This window comes from Salvelinus fontinalis, chromosome 6, assembly GCF_029448725.1.
Source record: "Salvelinus fontinalis isolate EN_2023a chromosome 6, ASM2944872v1, whole genome shotgun sequence".
Taxonomy (NCBI): Eukaryota; Metazoa; Chordata; class Actinopteri; order Salmoniformes; family Salmonidae; genus Salvelinus; species Salvelinus fontinalis.
Window position 1 is genome coordinate 11,789,564 of NC_074670.1, and position 19,972 is coordinate 11,809,535.

General features: G+C 40.2%; 1 protein-coding gene and 6 non-coding genes across 7 annotated transcripts in view; 1 reads left to right on the forward strand and 6 right to left on the reverse strand.

The window, feature by feature from the left end:
• Positions 1 to 93: 93 nt before the first annotated feature.
• On the reverse strand, positions 94 to 166 carry trnat-ugu (transfer RNA threonine (anticodon UGU)). The gene has a single exon. It is a non-coding gene; the product is annotated as a tRNA-Thr (tRNA).
• A 1,133-nt stretch (positions 167 to 1,299) lies between these two features.
• Positions 1,300 to 1,372, reverse strand: trnat-ugu (transfer RNA threonine (anticodon UGU)). The gene has a single exon. It is a non-coding gene; the product is annotated as a tRNA-Thr (tRNA).
• A 1,134-nt stretch (positions 1,373 to 2,506) lies between these two features.
• On the reverse strand, positions 2,507 to 2,579 carry trnat-ugu (transfer RNA threonine (anticodon UGU)). The gene has a single exon. It is a non-coding gene; the product is annotated as a tRNA-Thr (tRNA).
• A 1,133-nt stretch (positions 2,580 to 3,712) lies between these two features.
• On the reverse strand, positions 3,713 to 3,785 carry trnat-ugu (transfer RNA threonine (anticodon UGU)). The gene has a single exon. It is a non-coding gene; the product is annotated as a tRNA-Thr (tRNA).
• A 1,132-nt stretch (positions 3,786 to 4,917) lies between these two features.
• trnat-ugu (transfer RNA threonine (anticodon UGU)) lies at positions 4,918 to 4,990 on the reverse strand. Its single transcript has one exon. It is a non-coding gene; the product is annotated as a tRNA-Thr (tRNA).
• Positions 4,991 to 6,121: 1,131 nt separating this feature from the next.
• Positions 6,122 to 6,194, reverse strand: trnat-ugu (transfer RNA threonine (anticodon UGU)). Its single transcript has one exon. It is a non-coding gene; the product is annotated as a tRNA-Thr (tRNA).
• Positions 6,195 to 9,051: 2,857 nt separating this feature from the next.
• The window catches only part of LOC129857045 (protein FAM171A1-like), a 64,891-nt gene continuing 53,970 nt past the window's right edge, over positions 9,052 to 19,972 (forward strand). Inside the window, exons 1-2 of the mRNA XM_055924939.1 lie at positions 9,052 to 9,338; positions 16,923 to 17,150. Of these exons, the coding sequence (XP_055780914.1) occupies positions 9,227 to 9,338; positions 16,923 to 17,150 (340 nt within the window). The 5' untranslated portion in view covers positions 9,052 to 9,226. The remainder of the gene's footprint in view (positions 9,339 to 16,922; positions 17,151 to 19,972) is intronic.

Sequence of the window (19,972 nt, forward strand, 5' to 3'; positions counted from 1 at the left end):
CTGTATAGAGCAAGAGAAATGGAATCTCCCACCCTCTGCATTTAGGTGTAAAGTTGAAGATGAATGTCACAGAGGGTGGTGGAGTCATAATCAAGGCCCCAGTGAGAATTGAACTCACGACCCCTGGTTTACAAGACCAGTGCTCTAACCACTGAGCTATGGAGGCATTGTTAGGAAACATTATTTAATAGTCTCCTCTCCTCCTTTCTTTGTCTCCTCTCCTTCATGACCATCTATTTGTTATTTTTAGGGGTAGATTAACTTTAATATTGCAGATTGATTGTGGGTTCTTTCAATGTAATTGTCTGCATCCTTTCCAATCCCCCATATATATTTTTTTACAAACATTTTATTTTATTATGTTCCCATAACCCTACCACCCCTCCCCTAATTTGAGAAAATTAATGGACAACAATACTTAGGCTTCTACTTCTAGCTTATACATTCTATAAACATATTACGGACACAGTATATTTTATATTACTCATATATTTTTTTTTATTTTTTACTCCCACCCTTCAGCTACCCTCAACCCCTCCCACCAATCTCTGAAAACCATCCCGTTTACTTTTTGTTAGCTGCACGTTTGACATAACTCCACAAGTGGTCTTTGTGATATCATTCAACAATTATTATACAATTTGTAAAAAATAAAAAATAAAAAATCCCCAAATAATGTCGTTTTTTAAATAATTAGCATATTTGACTTTAGCCATAATATTTGTTGTAATTGGCCTATTTCTTCATTCTTTTCTGGTGGATTAAACTGAAATTGCAACCAGTGTTCTATGGCTTGTTTAAAAACAGTGATATTCTGGAGATGATTTCATTTTCAAATAACCGAAAGTGAGAGGTTGCAATATCAATAAAGGGAAAAGGTCTATTCTTGTACATGGGTCATTGTAAATAATCTGCTGGAAAACCAGTTTGGATTTAAATTCAACTTTTATCTTACAGTTAATATAAGGAAAAGTTCTAGTTAATGTTGTTATTCTTTCAACATGCGTCACTGGTTTACATGACCTCTGCTACTCCTGTCTCTAGTTTCAGCCCTTTTTTAATCATGATGGGCGGCCCAGGACAGAATCGGCAAACGTGTAATCGTATCGTCAGTTTGTTTGGCAAGTCTCTTAAAGTAGTTGTAATGCAGAGAATTATTTTTGCAGGGTGATACTGTCAGTTTGTTGTCACATTTAGAACTTTCTGCTGTATAGAGCAAGATAAATGGAATCTCCCACCCTCTGCATTTAGGTGTAAAGTTGCAGATGAATGTCACAGAGGGTGGTGGAGTCATAATCAAGGCCCCAGTGAGAATTGAACTCACGACCCCTGGTTTACAAGAACAGTGCTCTAACCACTGAGCTATGGAGCCATTGTTAGAAAACATTATTTAATAGTCTCCTCTCCTCCTTTCTTTGTCTCCTCTCCTTCATGACCATCTATTTGTTATTTTTAGGGGTAGATCAACTTTAATATTGCAGATTGATTGTGGGTTCTTTCAATGTAATTGTCTGCATCCTTTCCAATCCCCCATATATATTTTTTTACAAACATTTTATTTTATTATGTTCCCATAACCCTACCACCCCTCCCCTAATTTGAGAAAATTAATGGACAACAATACTTAGGCTTCTACTTCTAGCTTATACATTCTATAAACATGTTACGGACACAGTATATTTTATATTACTCATATATTTTTTTTTATTTTTTACTCCCACCCTTCAGCTACCCTCAACCCCTCCCACCAATCTCTGAAAACCATCCCGTTTACTTTTTGTTAGCTGCACGTTTGACATAACTCCACAAGTGGTCTTTGTGATATCATTCAACAATTATTATACAATTTGTAAAAAATAAAAAATAAAAAATCCCCAAATAATGTTGTTTTTTAAAATAATTAGCATATTTGACTTTAGCCATAATATTTGTTGTAATTGGCCTATTTCTTCATTCTTTTCTGGTAGATTAAACTGAAATTGCAACCAGTGTTCTATGGCTTGTTTAAAAACAGTGATATTCTGGAGATGATTTCATTTTCAAATAACCGAAAGTGAGAGGTTGCAATATCAATAAAGGGAAAAGGTCTATTCTTGTACATGGGTCATTGTAAATAATCTGCTGGAAAACCAGTTTGGATTTAAATACAACTTTTATCTTACAGTTAATATAAGGAAGAGTTCTAGTTAATGTTGTTTTTCTTTCAACATGCATCGCTGGTTTACATGACCTCTGCTACTCCTGTCTCTAGTTTCAGCCCTTTTTTGATCATGATGGGCGAACCAGGATAGAATTGGCAAACGTGTAATCGTATCGTCAGTTTGTTTGGCAAGTCTCTTACAGTAGTTGTAATGCAGAGAATTATTTTTGCAGGGTGATACTGTCAGTTTGTTGTCACATTTAGAACTTTCTGCTGTATAGAGCAAGAGAAATGGAATCTCCCACCCTCTGCATTTAGGTGTAAAGTTGAAGATGAATGTCACAGAGGGTGGTGGAGTCATAATCAAGGCCCCAGTGAGAATTGAACTCACGACCCCTGGTTTACAAGACCAGTGCTCTAACCACTGAGCTATGGAGGCATTGTTAGGAAACATTATTTAATAGTCTCCTCTCCTCCTTTCTTTGTCTCCTCTCCTTCATGACCATCTATTTGTTATTTTTAGGGGTAGATCAACTTTAATATTGCAGATTGATTGTGGGTTCTTTCAATGTAATTGTCTGCATCCTTTCCAATCCCCCATATATATTTTTTTACAAACATTTTATTTTATTATGTTCCCATAACCCTACCACCCCTCCCCTAATTTGAGAAAATTAATGGACAACAATACTTAGGCTTCTACTTCTAGCTTATACATTCTATAAACATATTACGGACACAGTATATTTTATATTACTCATATATTTTTTTTAATTTTTTACTCCCACCCTTCAGCTACCCTCAACCCCTCCCACCAATCTCTGAAAACCATCCCGTTTACTTTTTGTTAGCTGCACGTTTGACATAACTCCACAAGTGGTCTTTGTGATATCATTCAACAATTATTATACAATTTGTAAAAAATAAAAAATAAAAAATCCCCAAATAATGTCGTTTTTTAAATAATTAGCATATTTGACTTTAGCCATAATATTTGTTGTAATTGGCCTATTTCTTCATTCTTTTCTGGTGGATTAAACTGAAATTGCAACCAGTGTTCTATGGCTTGTTTAAAAACAGTGATATTCTGGAGATGATTTCATTTTCAAATAACCGAAAGTGAGAGGTTGCAATATCAATAAAGGGAAAAGGTCTATTCTTGTACATGGGTCATTGTAAATAATCTGCTGGAAAACCAGTTTGGATTTAAATACAACTTTTATCTTACAGTTAATACAAGGAAAAGTTCTAGTTAATGTTGTTATTCTTTCAACATGCGTCACTGGTTTACATGACCTCTGCTACTCCTGTCTCTAGTTTCAGCCCTTTTTTAATCATGATGGGCGGCCCAGGATAGAATCGGCAAACGTGTAATCGTATCTTCAGTTTTTTTGGCAAGTCTCTTACAGTAGATGTAATGCAGAGAATTATTTTTGCAGGGTGATACTGTCAGTTTGTTGTCACATTTAGAACTTTCTGCTGTATAGAGCAAGAGAAATGGAATCTCCCACCATCTGCATTTAGGTGTAAAGTTGCAGATGAATGTCACAGAGGGTGGTGGAGTCATAATCAAGGCCCCAGTGAGAATTGAACTCACGACCCCTGGTTTACAAGACCAGTGCTCTAACCACTGAGCTATGGACCCATTGTTAGGAAACATTATTTAATAGTCTCCTCTCCTCCTTTCTTTGTCTCCTCTCCTTCATGACCATCTATTTGTTATTTTTAGGGGTAGATCAACTTTAATATTGCAGATTGATTGTGGGTTCTTTCAATGTAATTGTCTGCATCCTTTCCAATCCCCCATATATATTTTTTTACAAACATTTTATTTTATTATGTTCCCATAACCCTACCACCCCTCCCCTAATTGGAGAAAATTACTGGACAACAATACTTAGGCTTCTACTTCTAGCTTATACATTCTATAAACATATTACGGACACAGTATATTTTATATTACTCATATATATATATATTTTTTTTACTCCCACCCTTCAGCTACCCTCAACCCCTCCCACCAATCTCTGAAAACCATCCCGTTTACTTTTTGTTAGCTGCACGTTTGACATAACTCCACGAGTGGTCTTTGTGATATCATTCAACAATTATTATACAATTTGTAAAAATAAAAATAAAAAAATCCCCAAATAATGTCATTTTTTAAATAATTAGCATATTTGACTTTAGCCATAATATTTGTTGTAATTGGCCTATTTCTTCATTCTTTTCTGGTGGATTAAACTGAAATTGCAACCAGTGTTCTATGGCTTGTTTAAAAACAGTGATATTCTGGAGATTATTTCATTTTCAAATAACCGAAAGGGAGAGGTTGCAATATCAATAAAGGGAAAAGCTCTATTCTTGTACATGGGTCATTGTAACTAATCGGCTGGAAAACCAGTTTGAATTTAAATACAACTTTTATCTTACAGTTAATATAAGGAAAAGTTCTAGTTAATGTTGTTTTTCTTTCAACATGCGTCACTGGTTTACATGACCTCTGCTACTCCTGTCTCTAGTTTCAGCCCTTTTTTAATCATGATGGGCGAACCAGGATAGAATCGGCAAACGTGTAATCGTATCGTCAGTTTGTTTGGCAAGTCTCTTACAGTAGTTGTAATGCAGAGAATTATTTTTGCAGGGTGATACTGTCAGTTTGTTGTCACATTTAGAACTTTCTGCTGTATAGAGCAAGATAAATTGAATCTCCCACCCTCTGCATTTAGGTGTAAAGTTGCAGATGAATGTCACAGAGGGTGGTGGAGTCATAATCAAGGCCCCAGTGAGAATTGAACTCACGACCCCTGGTTTACACGACCAGTGCTCTAACCACTGAGCTATGGAGCCATTGTTAGGTAACATTATTTAATAGTCTCCTCTCCTCCTTTCTTTGTCTCCTCTCCTTCATGACCATCTATTTGTTATTTTTAGGGGTAGATCAACTTTAATATTGCAGATTGATTGTGGGTTCTTTCAATGTAATTGTGTGCATCCTTTCCAATCCCCCATATATATTTTTTTACAAACATTTTATTTTATTATGTTCCCATAACCCTACCACCCCTCCCCTAATTGGAGAAAATTAATGGACAACAATACTTAGGCTTCTACTTCCAGCTTATACATTCTATAAACATATTACGGACACAGTATATTTTACATTACTCATATAATTTTTTACATTTTTTACTCCCACCCTTCAGCTACCCTCAACCCCTCCCACCAATCTCTGAAAACCATCCCGTTTACTTTTTGTTAGCTGCACGTTTGACATAACTCCACAAGTGGTCTTTGTGATATCATTCAACAATTATTATACAATTTGTAAATTAAAAAAAACAAAAAAAAACAAATGATGTCATTTTTCAAATAATTTCTATGTTTGACTTTAGCCATAATATTTGTTGTAATTGGCCTATTACTTCATTATTTTCTGGTAGATGAAACTGAAATTGCAACCAGTGTTCTACGGCTTGTTTAAAAACAGTGATATTCTGGAGATGATTTCATTTTCAAATAACCGAAAGGGAGAGGTTGCAATATCAATAAAGGGAAAAGGTCTATTCTTGTACATGGGTCATTGTAAATAATCTGCTGGAAAACCAGTTTGGATTTAAATACAACTTTTATCTTACAGTTAATATAAGGAAAAGTTCTAGTTAACGTTGTTATTCCTTCAACATGCATCGCTGGTTTACATAACCTCTGCTACTCCTGTCTCTAGTTTCAGCCCTTTTTTAATCATGATGGGCGGCCCAGGAGAGAATCGGCAAAAGTAATCGTATCGTCAGTTTGTTTGGCAATGTCTCTTACAGTAGTTGTAATGCAGAGAATTATTTTTGCAGGGTGATACTGTCAGTTTGTTGTCACATTTAGAACTTTCTGCTGTATAGAGCAAGAGAAATGGAATCTCCCACCCTCTGCATTTAGGTGTAAAGATTCAGATGAATGTCACAGAGGGTGGTGGAGTCATAATCAAGGCCCCAGTGAGAATTGAACTCACGACCCCTGGTTTACAAAACCAGTGCTCTAACCTCTGAGCTATGGAGCCATTCTTTGCAAAATATCTTTAATAGTCTCTTTTCTCCTTTCCTTGTCTCCTCTCCTTCATGACCACCTCTCCTTTGTGCCCTCTCCGACCACACCCAGTGCAGGAGGAGGCTCCTCCTCCGATCGCCTTCGCTGCAGCACCCCCTAACACCATGGGGGTTGGAGCAGAGGCGCTGGGAGGTGGAACCAACAGGACCCGATCCGGACGCCCGTGCGCAGCCAGCAAGTTGTCCAACCCGATGGACATGTCCACTAGCTGGTCCAGGTTGAGGGTAGCGTCTCTACATGCTAGCTCCCTGCGGATGTCCTCACGTAGGCTGCACCTATAGTGGTCAATCAGGGCCCTGTCGTTTCACCCTGCGCCTGCGGCCAAGGTCCTGAACTCCAACGTAAAGTCTTGAGCGCTCCTCGTCTCCTGCCGTAGATGGAACAGATGCTCACCTCTGGGTAGTGGTCCATCGCCGAGTCTGGTCCATCCCAGACCGCGTTGGCCCTCTCCAGAGCTTTGCCTGACAGGCAGGAGATGAGGGCGTTCACGACCTCCCAAAGGAGTTGGGTGCACGGTTGCCAGATAAAGCTTCAGCTGGAGCAAAAAACCCTTGCACCCGGCAGCCGTCCCATCGTACTCCCTCGGGAGTGCGAGCAGAATACCGCTGGGGCCGGATGGCGCCGGAGAAGGTGGTGGTGCTGGTTGGAGTGTGGCCGGTGGAGGGGCAGGCAGGCCCCCTCTCTCCCATCTCTCCACGGTGGTGTGGTGTTACACGAGCTCCTCCATGGAAGTGGAGGGTGTGTCAGCTCCTGTTGATTCCATAGGGGTGGTGCGGGATTCTGTCACGTGCCTCCTAACGGAGGGAGGTGCAGGAATCAGGAGCAGGAGGGCAAGGAAATCCCAGTGGTAAAAATGTTTATAGAGCAGTCCCAACTACAACATGGGACTGAAACACGCCCAAACGAGGTTGCCACACACCCAGGGAATAAAGCGCTACACACGGAGGAGAAACCTCTACTCCTAAACTCATTACCAAACGGCACAACTGCCGTGAGATAAGAAACCCGTGGTGCAGACACCACGCACCCCTACTAACGTAACCACAGAAAACAATCCCGCACAAAGACTAGCAGGCAGCGGAGGTAAATATACCCACCGAAATCAACTAATAAGACACAGGTGTAAACAATACAGGCAGACACAAACGAAAAGGAAAAATGGATCGGTGGAAGCTAGTAGGCCGGCGATGACGACCGCCGAGCACCGCCCGAACAGGGAGAGGAGCCACCTTCGGTTGAAGTCGTGACATTAAGACTTTTTTGGTTACTACATGATTCCATATGTGTTATTTCATAGTTGTCTTCACTATTATTCAACATTGTAGAAATTAGTAAAAATAAAGAAAAACCCTTGAATGAGTATGTGTGTCCAAACTTTGACTGGTACTGTATTACTAATGTTTTTAATGTAGTTAATGCCATTGTGTGAAGAAAAAAGCAATTTTGCACACTGTGGACACTAGTGTTGAGTGATTAACCGAAATGTCTGTTATTTTTCGGTTTTTAAAAATGAATTGATGTCAAGTAGATTAAATTATTTTAATTCCATTTCGTTCAGTTTTTTTTCTGAGCTCAATGCACACGTTGTGCAGTTTCCTTAGAGCTAAAATAAATAAATCCAGATCAGCATAGGCAGCAGCTCTATAAGAGGTGATATGATGACTTGGAATGAGATAATAGTCATCAAATAAAACAAATGTAATATACATGTAACGGATGTGAAATGGCTAGCTAGTTAGCGGGTACGCGCTAGTAGCATTTCAATCAGTTACGTCACTTGCTCTGAGACTTAAGTAGTGTTGCCCCTTGCTTTGCAAGGGCCGTGGCTTTTGTGGAGCGATGGGTAACGCTGCTTCGTGGGTGATTGTTGTCGATGTGTGCAGAGGGTCCCTGGTTCGCGCCCGTGTCGGGGCGAGGGGACGGTTTAAAGTTATACTGTTACATTCATGCTGTTGACCCGGATCACTGGTTGCTGCGGAAAAGGAGGAGGTTGAAAGGGGGGTGATTCTAACGGATGTGAAATGGCTAGCTAGTTAGCGGGTACGCGCTAGTAGCATTTCAATCAGTTACGTCACTTGCGCTGAGACTTAAGTAGTGTTGCCCCTTGCTTTGCAAGGGCCGTGGCTTTTGTGGAGCGATGGGTAACGCTGCTTCGTGGGTGACTGTTGTCGATGTGTGCAGAGGGTCCCTGGTTCGCGCCCGGGTCGGGGCGAGGGGACGGTTTAAAGTTATACTGTTACATACACAACAACTGAAATATTTTATTAAAGTAATGTCAATAAATGATGGCTAATAAGCATTAATGGGCAGTCACTACCATCATGGGACTTGTATTAATTGTTTTATTCTGTGTTATTACAACATTCAACCCATATAATGCATAGTGCATTTCATGTTTAAAATAATAATCGAAATCGTAATCGAAAAACGTGATGTATTAATAATCGAACTGAAGCCGAACCGACCTCAAAAAGCAGTAATTGCTCAGTGCTAGTGGACAGTATAGTTTTTAGTAGCAAGTAGGAATTACATCTCTGGTTAAATGGCGTTTTTCATCAGTATTGTTTCAGATCACAAATGTTTAGGCGAGTTACTATGGTTAATTAAAAACAAATACAGACTATCAACATAAAGCAGTCAACTCTTCAACATGTGTTAACTTGCGGTGGTCAGACAACCACTTCAGTGAGTCGCCTGAAGATGGCGGTCAAACCCCACAAATGATTCTGCTAGGCGCTTGTTGGGGAAGCGTCTGGTGTCGGAATAGTTAACGTGGGGCCGCCCTGGCTTTAGTGACTTTCTTTTTTAAGAAAAAAAAGAACCGACGGAGCAGCAGGAGGGGTGGGATGAAGAACTGAACAGGACATACTGAAGGGGAAAATAGAGGGGACGCTAATGCTACAAAATATGGAGTCTTGCAATATATTGATGTAGCCAGACAATATTTTATATTTATTTGAACAATTTTTTTGTGTGACATCTGCAATGATGAGGGTCGGGGTTTTGAGCAGGACCGCAGCGATTGTGCTCTGTCTTTTGGGATGCAATGTGTGGAAAGCGGTAACCAAAACCCTGCAAGATGACAACGCTCTAAAAGGTAGGTAGCTGATACAAATGGTTCACTTTATTCAAAGTACTTGTGAGATGTTATGCCCAATATGTTTGTCTTGCTAGCTAGCTACTTGTATAGCTAGCGATAACTTGGCGTTGGTGGCTTATTATGCGCTAACTTTAGATAGTTATCTAGCAACGTTAGTTAGCTTTTCAATTGGCTAGTTATATAACGTTAATTTGGCAGGCTTTTTCAGCCATGAAACTATATACATCCGTTATCTCTCTGTGGTTGTTCATGTTTCATTTAGCCAAGGTATTACATCATTTGAATGGTTTGAAGTGCTTTTGTGTCTCACAATGTGTCCTCAACTGAAACAAAAACACCGCACCATCTTACCTAGCTAGAGAGCTAGACCTAGCTGATATTGCATGTTGTTGGCAAGAGGCTAGCTAACGTTAGCTAGTTAGCTACTGTAACGTTAGCTAACGTTAGTTGATGCTAAGTTCTTCTGCAGCCTCTCAATTGTAATGGATAAGTTTGGTGCAAGCCTTAGCTAAAACATGTTTTACTTGTCCTTATTCAGATGAGGTGGAAACGTAATTTGAGCATGTTCTTTTGATGCAATGTATCATTGTGTAATGGATTGTTTTCAGACCAGCAGTATTCCACGAGAGAGATAACGTTCATGCATTTTGTGTATGAATTTGACCACGTATGCAGTAGATTCCTCCAGACATGATTATAAGCTAGATGCTGCAGATGTGAGTGGGAGGAGGAATCTCACACACACCACCATCTCTCATAAATGAGTGAAAGGCAGTATATGACAGGTGGCTTTTGCTTCACTGCCTCTTCCTTCACAGCCTCCTGCTGAGATGGAGCTGAATTGGGGGCAGTGCTGGAAATGGTTTAGGCTGGGCCCAGCGAACCTATTTGTATCATTCTGTGGTTTTATTCATTGTTACAGACATGAGTGAAATGGCAATACACACACACACTGTAAAGCGTAGTTAGAATCGCTGCAGATGTATTTCATTCAGCCACTCCAAAGCTTCACTTCTTTAAAGAGAAGAGTGCTTCCAAGACTAGCTGCATCTGTTTCTCTCATGTACTCACTCACTTATTCTCTCACACACACTACTTTGCTTGGAGAACTGTGCAGCTCTGTGTGTTGCTGCTTCAGTTTTTATTCTAATTTTGTTTGTTAATCATATTGCTGTGACTGAGTGTGTGCGTGTAGTTGTGTGAGACCCTAACCAAACAGTAATTTATTAGACTATTTTGTGTCCCTGTCTGTCTGTGTAACTAAATATTAAGTGTCCCCAACTAAGTTCCATTGCGAAAATGATTGATGCCTTTTGAGCATCTCAACTCAGTATTTTGATTGAACCCCCCACCCCTCTGTTTCTCTCTCTCGGTTTCTCTCTCTCTGTTTCTCTCTCTCTGTTTCTCTCTCTCTGTTTCTCTCTCTCTCTCTGTTTCTCTCTCTCTCTCTGTTTCTCTCTCTCTCTCTGTCTCTCTGTTTCTCTCTGTCTCTCTGTCTAACCTTCAGACCCTCCCTGGGGCTCTTGTTGATACTGAGGGCTTCTCCTCTTCTCTCCTCTCCTCATGCATAGCTAACTATATATATGGAGGCAGACAGACGACACATAGCTAACTATATATATGGAGGCAGACAGACGACACATAGCTAGCAACATGGATGCAGACAGACACATAATTATAGATCCAACTCTCATTTCTGCAACCCATAATACACTACAGCTGGGAACAGACTCACTGCAGCCAGGGCTAGAGGACAGGGTGCCAGGAAGACCAAATCATGTTGAAGAGTGTGTTTGTTTGTGTGTGTGCCTATGCATATGACACACTGCAATGCAGCACACACTGCTTGTGTACAGAGACTACTATAACAGTGCTTTATACACACATGCACTAGCACAACACCCGTATTGGTTGAGGGATTGCTGCAACAATTTTCCACCAGATCTATCATTTTGTAATACATATATGTGTTTCTGTCAGAACGAAATCAATGACCTAATTATTGGATTAAGAGGGACAGAATAAGATCTGTGATTTTTGTTGAAGAATGCACTAGGCAAAACACTGAATAAAGTAGTGTCTGTTCTATACCTTCAAATTACATTTAAAAAAAGAGAGATATTATAGCCTAGCTATCATCGTAACAGTAGCTATATTATTTGCAAATTCTGTACATATTTCATCGTTTTTTAATTATTTTTAATTTTAAGGGGTGGATCAGCTTAATATTGCGGAAAGATTGTTGCTTCCATCAATGTAATTGTCTGCATCATTCCCAATCCCCCATATTGTTTGGGGGGTAAATATATACACTGCTCAAAAAAATAAAGGGAACACTTAAACAACACAATGTAACTCCAAGTCAATCACACTTCTGTGAAATCAAACTGTCCACTTAGGAAGCAACACTGATTGACAATAAATTTCACATGCTGTTGTGCAAATGGAATAGACAAAAGGTGGAAATTATAGCCAATTAGCAAGACACCCCCAATAAAGGAGTGGTTCTGCAGGTGGTGACCACAGACCACTTCTCAGTTCCTATGCTTCCTGGCTGATGTTTTGGTCACTTTTGAATGCTGCCGGTGCTTTCACTCTAGTGGTAGCATGAGACGGAGTCTACAACCCACACAAGTGGCTCAGGTAGTGCAGCTCATCCAGGATGGCACATCAATGCGAGCTGTGGCAAGAAGGTTTGCTGTGTCTGTCAGCGTAGTGTCCAGAGCATGGAGGCGCTACCAGGACACAGGCCAGTACATCAGGAGACGTGGAGGAGGCCGTAGGAGGGCAACAACCCAGCAGCAGGACCGCTACCTCCGCCTTTGTGCAAGAAGGTGCACTGCCAGAGCCCTGCAAAATGACCTCCAGCAGGCCACAAATGTGCATGTGTGTGAGGGAGGGTTTGTGAGAGGATGTTTGTGAGAGGGTGTGTGTGTGTTTGTGAGAGGGGGTGTGTGTGTTTGTGAGAGGGGGTGTGTGTGTTTTTGAGAGTGTGTGAGAGCGTTTCTGACAGGGGGTGTGTGTGAGACAGGGTTTCTGACAGGGGGTGTGTGTGAGAGGGTGTGCTTGCGTGGGTGCGTGTGCACGTATACGACACAGGAGTAAGTAGATAGTGTAATAGCAGAGAGATGAGGAAGGTGTGTGTCTTGAGTTGATGAAATTAAGTGTTCCTCTTGCTGTAGGTGACTGTACTAGACTGAGCTGCTAGTTATTTCAGTGATGAAGTATGGCTAAAGTATCCTTGTTAGCCATTAGCACACATTACTGTTGTTTACATAACCTGCCAGACCAGACATTTGTTTAGTGTTGGTACCAAGTCACCGTTAAGCTGTTAGCCAAGCTCCTTTATGAAACAAGCTGAAATGTGTGTGTGCATACTTTGTTTTTAAAGGTCTAGCTATTTTTTCCTGGTTGTCCTCTCTCTCTGTCTCACTGACTCACACCGTTTGACTCATGCACAGTGCCTTTCGCCACAGCGTTCTGGCCTGGGTAAAGGTGAGTGTTCCCTTGCCAAGGTTAACTCACGCTCACTGAAACTAAAGTGTTCTAAATTCAGGATTTCTCTTGTGAAACTTGGGGTTTCACCATCTGTCTCCCATTCCAGAATACCCCTGTCTGTGTATGTGCGGTGCGTGCAGCTACCACTTTGTTTTCATTAGCATCATCGCTAACCGCTACACAGTCTTCTGGTAGATGGAAATGCTTTCCCAAAAAAACTTCTCAATGAAATGTTAACTACTAACTATCCTATGCTGAGCTGGCAGAATAATATTAGGATTATTTCATCAATCCAGTGTGTATTTGTTTTGTAAACTCTACCATCACATGTGGCTACAAAAAACCTTAGCTGCTCACTGGAATTAAAGGTTATCTACACCCAAAAATCCTAATTTCCACCAAAAAATCCCAGACCTCCGATTTATTTTGTTTTTCTATTAAAGAAGTGCAATTTTGAGAGTGAACCTGAAAAAAAACGTGGGAAACAGAAACCTGGAAAAACAAACAACATTTTTGGGGGGGGGAATAAACGGAATCAATCACCCAACTACCTACCTCATCCTCATTGTTTTTATTTACTTTTTGCTCTTTTGCACACCAGTATTTCTACTTGCACATCATCATCTGCACATCTATCACTCCAGTGTTAATTTGCTAATAGTGATTGCTTCGCTACTATGGCCTATTTATTGCCTTACCTCCATAATCCATTTGCACACACTGTATATAGATTTTCTATTGTGTTATTGACTGTACTTTTGTTTATCCTATGTGTAACTCTGCTGTTTTTTTATCTTGGCCAGGTTGCCGTTGTAAATAACTGGCCTACCTGGTTAAATAAAGTTGAAATTATAATAATTGTAAAAAAAATTGTGCCGATTTTATAGGGCCCTATCAAAGGTCTAGCCTAGATAAGCTTGGCCAGTGTGGGTGTTCCACTTGAGAGAATGGGTTGTTGCTCTGTCCCAGTTTAGCTCTGGCACTGCATGACCTAGGTGTGTGTGTGTGTGTGTGTGTATGTGTGTGTGTGGGGCCAGCTTTACAATGCTCTGCTATCCAACAGAGTTAATGGTTTAATGGAAGTATGTTATTCAGCAGTTTCCAGGAAAGTGTATGACAGTAATAAAGGTGTGCTCAGAGATTTCCTTCCTCAGGCATCAACAGCGAAAGGGCCCATTGTTTTGACAGAGCCTCGCTATTGGCTGGTAACCAGGAAATATGCTTTTGGCCACTCACTATGATTGGCTGTTAACTGCCAATGTCAAATGTGACAGTCAGAACGCTTATCCTGACTCCTTTTATGGACTACTGTGTATATACACAGTTGAAGTCGGAAGTTTACATACACCTTAGCCAAATACATTTCAACTCAGTTTTTCACAATTCCTGACATTTAATCCTAGTAACAATTCCCTGACTTAGGTCAGTTAGGTTCACCACTTTATTTTAAGAATGTGGAATGTCAGAATAATAGAGGGATTTATTTCAGCTTTTATTTCTTTCATCACATTCCCAGTGTTTCAGAAGTTTACATACACTCAATTAGTATTTGCTAGCATTGCCTTTAAATTGTTTAACTTGGGTCAAACGTTTCGGGTAGCCTTCCACAAGCTTCCCACAATAAGTTGTGTGGATTTTGGCCCATTCCTCCTGACAGAGCTGGTGTAACTGAGTCAGGTTTGTAGGCCTCCTTGCCCGCACATGCTTTTTCAGTTCTGCCCACGAATGTTCTATAGGATTGAGGTCAGGGCTTTGTGATGGCCACTCCAATAACTTGACTTTGTTGTCCTTAAGCCATTTTGCCACAACTTTAGAAGTATGCTTGAGGTCATTGTCCATTTGGAAGACCCATTTGCGACCAAGCTTTAACTTCCTGACTGATGTCTTGAGTTGTTGCTTCAATATATCAACATAATTTTCCTACCTCATGATGCCATCTATTTTGTGAAGTGCACCAGTCCCTCCTGCAGCAAAGCACCCCCACAACATGATGCTGCCACCCTCGTGCTTCACGGTTGGGATGGTGTTCTTCAGCTTGCAAGCCTCCCCCTTTTTCCTCCAAACATAACGATGCTCATTATTGCCAAACAGTTCTATTTTTGTTTCATCAGACCAGAGGACATTTCTCCAAAAAGTATGATCTTTGTCCCCATGTGCAGTTGCAAACCATAGTCTGGCTTTTTTATGGCGGTTTTGGAGCAGTGGCTTCTTCCTTGCTGAGCGGCCATTCAGGTTATGTCTATAGGACTCGTTTTACTGTGGATAGATACTTAGGGACCTGTTTCCTCCAGCATCTTCACAAGGTCCTTTGCTATTGTTCTTTGATCTTTTCGCACCAAAGTACGTTCATCTCTAGGAGACAGAACGCGTCTCCTTCCTGAGCGGTATGACAGCTACGTGGTCCCATGGTGTTTATACTTGCGTACTATTGTTTGTACAGATGAACGTGGTACCTTCAGGCGTTTGGAAATTGCTCCCAAGGATGAACCAGACTTGTGGAGGTCTACAATTTTTTTTCTGAGGTCTTGGCTGATTTCTTTTGATTTTCTCATGATGTCAAGCAAAGATGCACTGAGTTTGAAGATAGGCCTTGAAATACATCCACTGGTACCCCTACAAGTGACTCAAATTATGTCAATTAGCCTATCGGAAGCTTCTAAAGCCATGACATCATTTTCAGGAATTTTCCAAGCACAGTCAATTAGTGTATGTAAACTTCTGACCCACTGGAATTGTGATACAGTGAATGTAATCTGAAATAATCTGTCATTAAACAATTGTTGGAAAAATGACTTGTGTTATGCACAAAGTAGATGTCCTAACCGATTTGCCAAAACTATAGTTTGTTAACAAGACATTTGTGGAGTGGTTTAAAAACGAGTGGCCATCACAAAGCCCTGACCTCAATCCCATAGGTAATTTGCTGGCAAAACTGAAAAGGCATGTGTGAGCAAGGAGGCCTACAAACCTGACTCCGTTACACCAGTTCTGTCAGGAGGAATGGGCCAAAATTCACCCAACTTATTGTTGGAAGCTTGTGGAAGGCTACCCAAAATGTTTGACCCAAGTTAAACAATTTAAAGGCAATGCTACCAAATACTAATTGAGTGTATGTAAACTTCTGACCCACTGGGAATGTGATGAAAGAAATGAAAACTGAAATAAATCATTCTCTTTACTATTATTCTGACATTTCACATTCTTAAATAAAGTGGTGATCCTAACTGACCTAAGACAGGGGATTTTTAATAGGATTAAATTTCAGGAATTGTGAAACTCAGTTTAAATGTATTTGGCTAAGATGTATGTAAACTTCCGACTTCAACTGTATATGCCTAGGCTATATCATAGGCTCTGTTCTAAGATTCATTTTCTGTTTAACTGGACATTGATACGCTTCATTCGGCTAAGTTGGTTCATTTTCAGATCAAATGGGACTCATTAGAGATTGAAGGCCAACTAATTACAGACAATTAGTGACGAGCCTGAGTCTGTGTTGTGCATGCTTACCAGTGGTGGGAAAAGTACCTGATTTGTCATACTTGAGTAAAAGTAAAGATACTTTCATAGAAAATGACTCAAGTACATGTGAAAGTCACCCAGTAAATACTACTTGAGTAAAAGTATTTGGTTTAAAATACACTTAAGTATCAAAAGTAAAAGTATAAATCCTTTCAAATTCCTTATATTAAGCGAACCAGATGGCACAATTTTCTTCTTTTTTAAATGTACGGATAGCCAGGGGCACAGTACAACACGCAGACATCATTTACAAATGAAGAATTTCTGTTTAGTGAGTCTGCCAGATCAGAGGCAATAGAGATGACGACAAAGGATGGTCTCTTGATACGTGTGTGAATTGGACCATTTTCATGTCCTGCTAAGCATTCCAAATGTAATGAGTACTTTTGGGTGTCAGTCAAAATGTGTGGAGTAAAAAGTACGTTATTTTCTTTGGGAATGTAGTGAAGTAAAAGTTACCCTAAAAAAGTAGTACTTTCAAGTATTTTTTGTACTTAACTCACTTTACATCACGGACGCTTACTTAGCCGTGTGTGTAACTCTCGCACTCTCTCTGTGTAGAGGTGACTCTGAAGGTTCACCTGAGTGATGCCAGCACCCACCAGCCCCTGGGCGGAGCCACCATCGAGCTCTTCGCAAACCACACCCCTGTAACCACAGAGACCTCTGCTGCCGACGGCAATGCCTACCTGCGTTTTCCCTACCGTCTTGGAACCCTGTTGGTTGTCACAGCAACCAGACAGGGCTACGTGCCAAATTCCGCCCCCTGGAGACCCACCAGACTGCCCGGTAGGTCAAAGTAGTAAAATCTACAAAGTGTGTGTGTGTGAACAATCTGAACGTGGTGTGTGAGGATAATGAGGGTGCCCCATTACAGCTTTATTATAATAAGTGACCACCCCCATTATCCTCACACAACACTTTCAGATTGTTCACACACACATGCTTATCAGCACTGGACAATTTAGGAGTGACAGGGAAAGGAAAGGAGGAAAGAGGACAACTTTTTTCTCTGATTTTTATTCTGCCTTTATTTAGACAGGGAGTCAATGCTGAGACCAGTGTCTATTTAGACAGGGAGTCAATGCTGAGACCAGCGTCTCTTTATTTAGACAGGGAGTCAATGCTGAGACCAGCGTCTCTTTATTTAGACAGGGAGTCAATGCTGAGACCAGCGTCTCTTTATTTAGACAGGGAGTCAATGCTGAGACCAGCGTCTCTTTATTTAGACAGGGAGTCAATGCTGAGACCAGCGTCTCTTTATTTAGACAGGGAGTCAATGCTGAGACCAGCGTCTCTTTATTTAGACAGGGAGTCAATGCTGAGACCAGCGTCTCTTTATTTAGACAGGGAGTCGAGGTCTCTCTTCCAGGTGAGCCCTGTATAGCACCACAATACACATCAAAATACAATAAACACATTAAACTACACATTCATATACAGAATAAAATACGCATTATTATACACAACAATACACGAAAGCAAAACACAATCATAAAAAGAGACACATTCTTCTGTAAAAAGGCCCCTTAACCTGTCTAGGACGGGACTCCTCCCACATTCCACTGAAAAGGCAGAGCGCGAAATTCAATTTTTTTTTTATTTTTTTTTTATATTTAACTTTCACACATTAACAAGTCCAATACAGCTAATGAAAGATATAGATCGTGTGAATCCAGCCAACATGTCCGATTTTTAAAATGTTTTACAGGGAAGACACAATATGTAAATCTATTAGCTAAACACGTTAGCAAAAGACACCATTTTTCTTTGTCCACCATTTTCTCTCCACCAGTAGCTATTCACCAATTCGGCTAAACTAAGATATTGATAGCCACTAACCAAGACAAAACCTCATCAGATGACAGTCTGATAACATATTTATGGTATAGGATAGGTTTTGTTAGAAAAATGTGCATATTTCAGGTATAAATCATAGTTTACAATTGCACCCATCGTCACAACTCGACTAGAATAAATACATAGAGCAACGTGTATTACCTAATAACTAATCATAAAACATTTCGTAAAAATACACAGCATACACTAATCGAAAGACACAGATCCTGTGAATACAGACAATATTTCAGATTTTCTAAGTGTCTTACAGCGAAAACACAATAAATCGTTATATTAGCATACCACATGTGCAAACATTACCAGAGCATTGATTCTAGCCAAAGAGAGCGATAACGTCAACATCGCCAAAATATATAAATTTTTTCACTAACCTTCTCAGAATTCTTCAGATGACACTCCTGTAACATCATATTACAACATACATATAGAGTTTGTTCGAAAATGTGCATATTTAGCCACCAAAATCATGGTTAGACAATGACAAAAGTAGCCCAGCTGGTCAGAAAATGTCGTGCGACATATTAGACAGTGATCTAGTCGTATACATAAATACTCATAAACGTGACTAAAAAATATAGGGTGGACAGCGATTGATAGACAATTTAATTCTTAATACAATCGCTGATATACATTTTTAAAATTATCCTTACTTTTCAATACAGGTTGCGCCAAGCGAAGCTACATCTAACAAAATGGCGGCATAAGCGATTAACATTTTTCGACAGAAACACGATTTATCATAATAAATTGTTCTTACTATGAGCAGTTCTTCCATCAGAATCTTGGGCAATGAATCCTTTCTTGGGTCTAATCGTCTTTTGGTCGAAAGCTGTCCTCTTGCCATGTGGAAATGCCAACTGCGTTCGGCATGAACTGGAAACGTGCCCAGAGGTTCAAAGTGTCTCAGAAAGAAATGTCCCAAAATCGCACTAAACGGATATAAATTGCTATAAAACGGTTTAAATTAACTACCTTATGATGTCTTTAACACCTATTACAAGTAAAAACATGACCGGAGAAATATTACTGGCTAAACTAAAGCTTGGAAAAAGTGCAGGTCCGTGTCCACCGTGCGTCCGGCGCAGCTGGAAAAGGGAAACTACCTACACGTTGTTCTGTTTTATAGAGGCTCTGATTGCGCAATCGACTCCATTCAAAGCGTCACCACGTAATGACATCCAGGGGAAGACGTAAGCAGTGTTTGTATCCTCATAGCATTCACAGGGACCTTTAAACTGACTCCAAATCAGGGGCCAAGATGTGTGAAATCTGACTCCATGTCAGGGAAAGTGCTGTAGAATGAGTTCTGTTCCACTCAGAGACAAAATTTCAACGGCTATAGAAACTAGAGAGTGTTTTCTATCCAATAATAATAATAATATGCATATTGTACGAGCAAGAATTGAGTAGGAAGCCGTTTAAAAATTGCACGATTTCCAGAAATAGTGACAACAGCACCCCCTATCCTCATGAGTTAAGCTCTCTGGGATATGTGGGACGGTAGCGTCCCACCTGGCCAACATCCAATGAAAATGCAGAGGGCCAAATTCAAATAAATTACTATAAAAATTAAACTTTCTTGAAATCACACATTCAATATACCAAATTAAAGCTACACTTGTTGTGAATCCAGCCAACATATCAGATTTCAAAAATGCTTTACGGCGAAAGCAAACAATACTATTATCTGAGGATAGCACCCCACCTAACAATCACAGACCATCATATTTCAACCCTCCCGGCTCGACACA